We start from the raw sequence: 8,869 nt of genomic DNA on the forward strand, positions 1-8,869 counted from the left end.
CATTTGGTTCCCAGGTCTTGTTGACGATCTTTGGTGATCCTTTGCATGGATTCCAAAACAACTTGTGATTAAGATGGCTGAGTAAATCTATGAACCTGGGGATGAAGATCTCGGTGATTTCAGATTCTCGTACTGTGTTAATGCCTTCTGTTGTATGTCTTCTGCCATTTGGTTCCCATGTATGGTTGATGATCTGTGGTGATCCTACGCACGACGTTCCAAGCAAGTCGTAACCCGTGACTGCTTTGAGATCTATGCGTGATCGCCGACATTTATCAACGGCGTAGATTGCTCGATCGATTCTATATATACTCGTCTGTTTGACCCCTTCTCTTTGATCGACGACGACTACGCATCGGGCAGAGCTGATGGAGAGCAAAGTGGAGTCGCTGAGTGCAGCATACGACGCGTTCGTCTTGGCGGCGGAGGCGGTAATGGAGGCCAAGGAGCAATCCGACGGACGGACGGCGCCCGCCACCGGCGTCGCCCTCGAGGCCTTCAAGCAGCGGTGGGAGATGTTCCGCGTCGCCTGCGACGAGGCCGAGGCGTTCATCGAGTCCATGAAGCAACGCATCGGCTCCGAGTGCCTCGTCGACGAGGCTACCGGCGCCGCCTGCTTGCAGCCCGGGCACCGTGACGCAGCCCCCGGGATCCCGCCTATCAGCGCCGTCCGGCTCGAGCAGATGAGCAAGGCCGTGCGGTGGCTCGTCATCGAACTCCAGCACGGCTCGGGAGCCGCTTCCGCCACCGCTTCCGCTTCTGCTGCGGCCCATTCTCACGCCTCCGCCCCCTTCGATGCCAGGTCCCCCGAGGACGCCGGCCAATAGGTACGCACGATCCATCGTTACACGTTCCTTTGCAACCCTAATCGAGAATAGTCTGTGCAATTGCGATCCCCATTCGCCTTATGCTGTGATCCGGGGGGTCTAACTGTGTGACGCTTATACTTTCCGAAATAGTCTGTCCAAGTTCCTATCTTCAACACTGAAAAAACAAATCAAGAATGAGTTTGCTGCAGCACATTTCAGCAATTTCTTGACTCAGCATTTTGGAACTCATGACATAAAGACATGATACATTCTACTTTATAAGCCTGAGAAAGAGAGACAAAAATGCGTTCTTGGAGACATGATACCAACTGCATTATTGCTGGTTTGTCGATCGATGCTAGGGCTAGTGTAGAACACGTAGAACATGCTTTCTTTCTGATGAATCAAAATTTGATGCCCTGACTCATAAATTTTCATTGTGTTCTTGGCATTCAAATTCTACTGCAACGAGTCTTACCAGTCCCTCTTGATTCCCATGTCTTTTTTGCAGAGTATGGTGGTGTTTTCTGGAGTAACAAACACCATATGGTCCTCATGAACATGCTCTTGGTATTGTGTACATTGTGTTTGTAGTTAATTGTAGTAAAGATCGAGCCACTCCAATCACAAGCAACATTGATCCAGTGCTGGTTGAATCCCAAATGCAAAGTGGGTCGAAACATTCTTATGGGTTTGGTGCTTATGTACTTGCTTTTGTTGCTGTCACACAGTATTTTCCCAATGTGCAGACATTACTCCTGTTCATCCTGTTGTCAGTTTTAGACCAACAATGAAAGTTCCCCTCCCCATGAAGGGGAAGTTGATAGTGGAAAATGATAACTTCATCACATTCTTGTCTGACTCATAAATAGCTTCTTCCTTAAAGAATGCATGTGTGTGCTAATCCACTAAAGCAATTCATCCAATTTGGGTATCCAGCAAAGATGCTTAATCATTTCAATTTTAATATGCAACTAGCAAATGATATGCCAAAAATTATACTTCTGAAAACATGTCAGTCATTGCAACATACTTTCATATGTTTTGTCTTTGCAATACATCTATATGATTCTTTATCTAAATAATAATTTTGTTGAGTATAAATTTTAATTTAAAGTTAATAATAATAAATATTAATTTCATATTTGAATCCTTATAAAGACATCTGATATATAATTTAATATAATAGAAAAAACAATTAATTAAAGAAAAAGGAGCCATGCATCCAAATAGATGTTTCTTTATGTCAATCCACACGAGCTTTCATAAAGATTAAAAGGAGGGCATCAAAGGTGGCCTCTTCTTATTCGTGTGGACCTCAACGACTCAAAGGGTGGGTGGGTGGCTCAAATATCTCCCTCCCTCCGCTTCCTCCTCCTCACTCAAATGGCTGTCTGCTTCCGTTGTCATCGGACCGGCGCCTCCGCGCCCTCTTCTGTCGACCACTACCGAACCCTCGCAAGAAAGAACAAGGTGTGGCCTGCCTCGGTCCCTTCTCTTCTCGCTGGACACGAAGCGATCAGAAAGTGGGGTTTCCAGATGAAATCCTCCAATGGGTACCCTCTCAATGTAGTTTCCTCCCAGAAAGGTGAATCCTCCCCCCTGCCCTCTATCCGATCCCAATTGTTTCTTGTGTTCTTCATTTGTGTTTCGTATGGCAAGTTCATGCGCTACTGAATAATTTTAGGGTGCGGAAACGAGTCAATCGTCCCTCGGCGATTGTAGCTTTGTTTGGTGAGGTCTGAAACACACATTGTGAGTTAGATCAGAACAGCCGGGTAGGAAGAATTGACAAATTGACATAAACAATCACCAGTTACTTCCTTATTTGTTCTGTGAATTATGGTGTAATGCGGGATCGTGGTATGAGAATCTGATTCGATTTGAGTGGCAGAAACCTTGAAGAAGCTAATATTGCGTTATAACGCTTAGTTGACACAAACAAGATTTTACGGTTCTTGATTCTTGAGTTCACCACACATGGATAATGTGGTTGTTATTTTCATTTATTCGTGCCGTGACATGAAGTAGCTTTAACTGAAAATTATTCTGCAGAAGAGCCATATATCGATCATTCTAAAGCCAAAGAAGACCAAATTGAAAGTACAGTGAGTATTACTGTTGTTGGGGCTTCCGGAGACCTTGCCAAGAAGAAGATCTTTCCAGCCCTCTTTGCTCTCTTTTACGAAGATTGTCTTCCAAAGGTTTGATTTATATTCTTATTTTGTTGCTAATTTCTTTAGCATCACTTTTTTCAAAAATTTCCAAAGGCCAGTCTATGTCTCTAATCTGTTGGTTTGACTTCATCTGCAAGCTTTGTTTATGCTTTTCTTGAAGCAACTTAAGACCTGAGTAAGAAGTCACCATGGTTTATTTGTTCTTTTGATGCAGCACTTTACTGTTTTTGGTTATGCTCGAACTCAACTAACCGATGAAGAGCTGAGGAATATGATCGGCAAGACTCTGACCTGCAGAATTGACAAAAGGTAATACCTTTGATAACTATGCCACACTACCTGCATGATTCATTGTTCTTGGTCCTGTATTCTGGAAATTGCTTTTCCTATTTGCTTTTGACGCTTAAGTTCATCGATTGAACAAGTGACACTTTATATAATTCTGATGATGTAGTTGCCTAATATATTCATGAAAATTTCTTTACTAGTCTAACCTTTTGGGCGAATCTTGTTTATCAAGCAGCGAATGATTTTTATACCTCTTTTTTGAACATTTTTATAGGGAAAACTGTGGTGACAAGATGGAACAATTTTTGCAGAGGTGTTTCTACCATTCAGGGCAGTATAGTTCAGAGGAGAACTTTCTCGAGCTAGACAGGAAACTTAAAGACAAAGAGGTTAGTTAATACATTCTGTTCTCTTTCACTTGTTCTTCTTCCACATTCCAATTGGCTCAAACTTTATTCATTAGTTGCAGTTGTATACATTCATTGGTTTATACATTATACAGTATGCGCTGATATAATTAAACTTAAGACTGATGTGATAGAAGGCTTTATGCCTGTTTGAAAACAGATACAACAACTAATGTTCCACTTTTGAAGGGTCATACCTTAAGAAATCCCATGTAGACGACATAATCCTAGGTCACCTAATCCTTGTTAAGCAAGATTACAATGTCCTCGAAGTCATGATAAAGAACACAGAAATAATGCCAGACAATGTAAGGTGTTAAAGATTAATATTTGGTTAGCTCGTATTAATGCCATAGAATGTGATGTTCAAATTGGTGTTGTGGGAGACTTTATATGGTGGAAAAGGAAGGTTATGCAGTAGGAAGGGAGAGATCAAGGAGAAACCTTATTGGTCATTCTTATAGTGAAAATATTTTGATCAACAATTCATGTAACATAGCCAAAATGCGTTTCTACTGCATAGACAAATTGAAGCATTTCAATATATCTTGTGATGTACAATCGGGTGCTTCAGCCATTTTCCGTAGTCTAAACAATCGGGGTTCCTCAGTAATGAGATTACGGAGATTTCTTTATTCTAGGTAAATGAGATATTGTGTGGATGACTCACCAAATTGATTGGGAGGATTTTTCCTACGACAATGATGAGTCAGGCAATGCACGGCACATGTATCGTTAAGTGAAAGTTCACCAGAATTGGCTATTAATGAGATTTTGAATTATTGGTCCAGCTATTCAGAATCTTAGCATGCCAACCTACTTTCTAATTGATTTTATCAAGCACTATTCTTTTTGTGAATTAGTAACCTGGAAGATGCTGAGTTTTTCCTATAAATATGATTTTAAGCTTACAGGTGGGGAAGTCGGCAAATAGATTGTTTTATCTTTCGATTCCTCCAAACATATTTGTTGATGTGGTGAGATGTGCTAGCTGTACTGCGTCTTCTCCAACTGGCTGGACCAGAGTAATTGTCGAAAAGCCATTTGGTCGTGACTCTCAATCTTCTGGAGAGCTCACACGTTCTCTCAAGCAACACCTGACCGAGGACCAAATTTTCAGGTTTGTCATGCAAAGCAAACTTTGATTTTGATTTTTTTTTTCCCCACCTTCCTATCTGCATAAATTTGTGCTCAGATCAGTAGAAGATGACTGTTTCTACCTCATCTTTCAATAAAGAAATGGGTTAGTTTGTATAGCTTAAGATCAAAGTTCCAACTTCTCTCATCAGCTGCTCTTTCCACTCGTAGGATTGACCATTATTTGGGAAAGGAACTCGTTGAGAATCTTTCAGTTCTTCGTTTCTCCAACCTTGTTTTTGAGCCTTTGTGGTCCCGGAAGTTCATCAGGAATGTGCAGCTCATATTCTCCGAGGACTTTGGAACAGAGGGCCGTGGCGGGTTTGTCCTTCGTCTCTAGTTCACTCTAGGTAACTTTGATTAGATCTGCATTTCGGTTGATGTTTTCATTCTTGTCTGCAGATACTTCGACAACTACGGAATCATCCGTGACATAATGCAAAATCATCTTGTACAAATATTAGCTTTATTTGCCATGGAAACCCCTGTTAGCTTAGATGCAGAGGATATCCGAAACGAAAAGGTGCTAAAGATTTGCTTGTCATCATCCAACATCAATTAAGTTCCTTGCTTAAATCTTACATGTTTCCCTGTAGGTGAAAGTTCTACGGTCAATGAGGACTCTACAACTCGATGATGTTGTGGTCGGACAATACAAGGGTCATACGAGAGGTGGACGATCTTTGCCTGCCTATATAGATGACCCGACAGTGCCAAAAGGCAGTCTCACACCAACATTTGCAGCAGCAGCCCTCTTTATCGACAATGCTAGATGGGACGGTGTGCCATTCTTGATGAAAGCCGGAAAAGCCTTGAATACCAGACGGTACCATCTCCTTTTTCTGCATTTGAGGTCATTTCTCTTCATTGTTAGCTTGGTGATTGAGAAAAGGTAACTCGGATGAGATTGCAGAGCAGAGATTAGGGTTCAGTTCAGGCACGTTCCTGGTAATTTGTACAAGCGAAATTTTGGGACCGACTTGGATAAAGCAACTAATGAGCTGGTGATCCGCGTACAACCCGATGAAGCCATATATCTGAAGATAAACAATAAGATCCCTGGGTTGAGCATGAGATTGGATAGTAGCAATCTGAATCTCCTGTATGCATCGAGGTATGAATTCACCATCAAATTATCAAAGGTAAATGCTTTACGTTTCACATGATGATCAGTGACTGGTCTATAACATTAACAGATCAGTGAAGAGACGAATCAAAAGAGTAGAACAAAAGCTATGTTAATCTGATAACGAGATTTCTATTTGTCACACATATATAACCTGTCTTTGCCAATGCAGATTGGTAAAGTCGATGAGATTTCTAATTGTCGTTCACATATTTGGTTGATGCAAGATCCATAAACATTGATTCAAGATACATGATGATTTGTGAGAGAGATCTATCTATCTTTGACCCATTGGAAAACTGATTGCTTCCACATGATGACCAATGACCAGTGTATCTTCGAGAGATGTGATATGAGATTACCTTGGGTGGAGGCAGGAAACATGGAGACTGCTGATTCAGGGTGATTTGGTGACGATGCAGGTACCCTAGAGAGATCCCTGATGCATACGAGAGGCTGCTACTGGACGCGATCGAAGGCGAGCGACGGCTCTTCATCAGAAGCGACGAGCTGGACGCGGCATGGGCGCTCTTCACCCCGGTGCTGAAGGAGCTGGAGGACAAGAGGATCGCGCCGGAGCTTTATCCTTACGGCAGCCGAGGACCAGTTGGGGCACACTACCTTGCCGCCAAGTACAACGTGCGGTGGGGAGATCTCAGCAGCCAGTACTCCTAGAACAAGCTGATGACCTTTACCCTTCTCTTTCCTCCTCTCTCTCTCTCTCTCTGTGTTACGAGTCGGAGGAGATGGCATACATTGTTTCTTGATACATATATGCAGGGAGACCCCGCTGCACCACCCATCCATCACACACGAATCTCAAAGAAATATTACTTGAGTGGTGCTGCATCAAGAGTCGTATTTGCTTGATCAGTTGACCATTAATTCGACCCATCAGTGTTATAAGCACCGTATATAACACACACATACATATGCAACCGTCCTATATAGTGTACATTTATAATTATATATATATATATAACGGCGTCACGCTCGCGCCTCGTGATAGTGATTTGAAGGAAAAAAAGAACACTCAAGCGGGGCCCACTCTTCGTGAACGGTGACGATCACCGGCACGTGGGCGACATCTATGGCCCAGAAAGCACCACTTGGGCCCATCTTATCGTGAAACAGACGGCCCACGTCCTCCCACGTGCCGCACTCGATGCGTTATTAGGGCAAAGATCCAACGGCCCCGACCACTCCACCTTCATCCCTCTCGTGTTCCCCACTCGCTCCCTCTCTCGCTTTCCTCGGCTCCGTTCTCCTCCGGCGACGACGAATCCTAATCGATCCACCCATCCATCCATGGGGTTCATCAGGGTTCTGACGGCTGCTTAGCTTTCCTCGGACGGCTTCTTCTTTCTCGTGTTCTACTCGAGAAACCTTTCCCTTTTTCCCCGGTTTGTGTTTGTCCGTTTTGGAATTTCTCGTTTGTAGCCCTTTTGGGAGGGCTGGGCGGTTCGAATTCTTCATGAGGGTTCAGATCTTGTTCTTCTTCCCATTCCTTCTCGATTTATCGCTGTAGATCCCGAAAGATAGTCTCTTGCTTTTCATGGATTTAGATCCATAATCTTTCCGCTCTCGAACAGCTTGGAAGCCCGTAGTTCTCATCCACGAATCCTTCGAATTCTCCAAGTTTTTTTCGAATCGTAGAAATTCCATGTAAAGCAAGGATCTTGTTGCGAACAATCCCGAATCCTTTGTTCTGGAGTTGTTTGTAGCGTAAGACCGCTTAAGATCCTTTATTTCTCCCTTTTGACTCTCGCTTAGCAAAGCTTGAATTTTTGGATCGAGTTACGATCTTGATTGATGGTGGACTCAGATAACGAGTCCGGTGGACCGAACAACGCGGCGGGGAGCGGCGGCGAGTTCTCGTCGCCTCGGGAGCAAGACCGCTTCCTGCCGATCGCTAACGTGAGCAGGATCATGAAGAAGGCCCTCCCCGCCAACGCCAAGATCTCCAAGGACGCCAAGGAGACGGTGCAGGAGTGCGTCTCGGAGTTCATCAGCTTCGTCACCGGGGAGGCCTCCGACAAGTGCCAGCGGGAGAAGCGCAAGACCATCAACGGCGATGACCTCCTCTGGGCCATGACCACCCTCGGCTTCGAGGACTACGTCGAGCCCCTCAAGGTCTACCTGCAGCGGTTCCGGGAGATGGAAGGCGAGAAGATGGGGGCCTCGTCGGGCTCGCACAAGGAAGCCGGCGGCGCCGGTGTGGGGATGTACGGCGGCGGCGGTGGGATGTACGGTTCCCCGACTTCGGCCACGTCGTATCACCATCAGATGTCGATGGGGGGAAAGGGCAGCTCAGCCGGCGGCGCCGGTGGGAGCTCTTCGGCAGGGCTTGGAAGGCAAGGCAGGGTATGATCCATTCCTCTCTCTATCTCTCTCTCTGCAACAACTCGTTCCAGTTCTTGCCTTCAGCAGCCTCTGTGTTGAGTACAGTGTTCCTCTTGAGAGCACAATTGAAGGGTAATAGCTGTATAATACCTGGAATTATGATTGGATATGCATAGACTTATACTTGATAACTTGTTAGCAGACTATGATCATGATGAGCTTATCATCCTCGAAAGTATCCTTCGCCTCTCTCTTTCTTTCTCTCAGCATCACATTACTGCTGTGAACTGCAACTGTCAGTCATATTGTGATTAGCAATTTAGCATAACATCATGAAGCACAGTCAAAAGAGATGGCCAGAGAAGAATGGCATCTCCTTGGAATGCTCAGCTTCATCAAGAAAGTGGAAGCCAACAGAAGAAACTTCATCAACAACCTTCTCTATTATTTGATGGAACATGTCTGCCTCTAAAAACAAGTGCAGAGCACTGAGACTTTTTGTGTCTGCATCCCACTAAAAACAAGGCTGTTGCCTATTCACAACACTTTCTACATGTTTCTACCTGATTCCAATAAGATGAG

At 44.2% G+C, this 8,869-nt stretch overlaps 3 protein-coding genes across 3 annotated transcripts; all 3 read left to right on the forward strand.

Moving 5' to 3' along the window:
• Nucleotides 1-206: 206 nt before the first annotated feature.
• On the forward strand, nucleotides 207-1,574 carry LOC135680727 (mediator of RNA polymerase II transcription subunit 32-like). Its single transcript, XM_065194871.1, has 2 exons — nucleotides 207-827; nucleotides 1,321-1,574. The coding sequence occupies exon 1, from the start codon at nucleotides 369-371 to the stop codon at nucleotides 825-827; it is 459 nt and encodes a 152-aa protein (XP_065050943.1). The 5' UTR covers nucleotides 207-368; the 3' UTR covers nucleotides 1,321-1,574.
• Nucleotides 1,575-2,115: 541 nt separating this feature from the next.
• Nucleotides 2,116-6,797, forward strand: LOC135680728 (glucose-6-phosphate 1-dehydrogenase, chloroplastic-like). Its single transcript, XM_065194877.1, has 10 exons — nucleotides 2,116-2,397; nucleotides 2,865-3,013; nucleotides 3,201-3,295; nucleotides 3,549-3,663; nucleotides 4,596-4,801; nucleotides 4,990-5,139; nucleotides 5,221-5,341; nucleotides 5,415-5,644; nucleotides 5,732-5,932; nucleotides 6,367-6,797. The coding sequence occupies exons 1-10, from the start codon at nucleotides 2,196-2,198 to the stop codon at nucleotides 6,617-6,619; spliced, it is 1,722 nt and encodes a 573-aa protein (XP_065050949.1). The 5' UTR covers nucleotides 2,116-2,195; the 3' UTR covers nucleotides 6,620-6,797.
• Nucleotides 6,798-7,756: 959 nt separating this feature from the next.
• On the forward strand, nucleotides 7,757-8,478 carry LOC135680729 (nuclear transcription factor Y subunit B-10-like). The gene has a single exon (XM_065194878.1). It carries the CDS (start codon nucleotides 7,757-7,759, stop codon nucleotides 8,312-8,314), a length of 558 nt encoding a protein of 185 aa, XP_065050950.1. The 3' UTR covers nucleotides 8,315-8,478.
• Nucleotides 8,479-8,869: the final 391 nt, after the last annotated feature.

Source organism: Musa acuminata, chromosome BXJ1-8, assembly GCF_036884655.1.
Source record: "Musa acuminata AAA Group cultivar baxijiao chromosome BXJ1-8, Cavendish_Baxijiao_AAA, whole genome shotgun sequence".
Taxonomy (NCBI): Eukaryota; Viridiplantae; Streptophyta; class Magnoliopsida; order Zingiberales; family Musaceae; genus Musa; species Musa acuminata.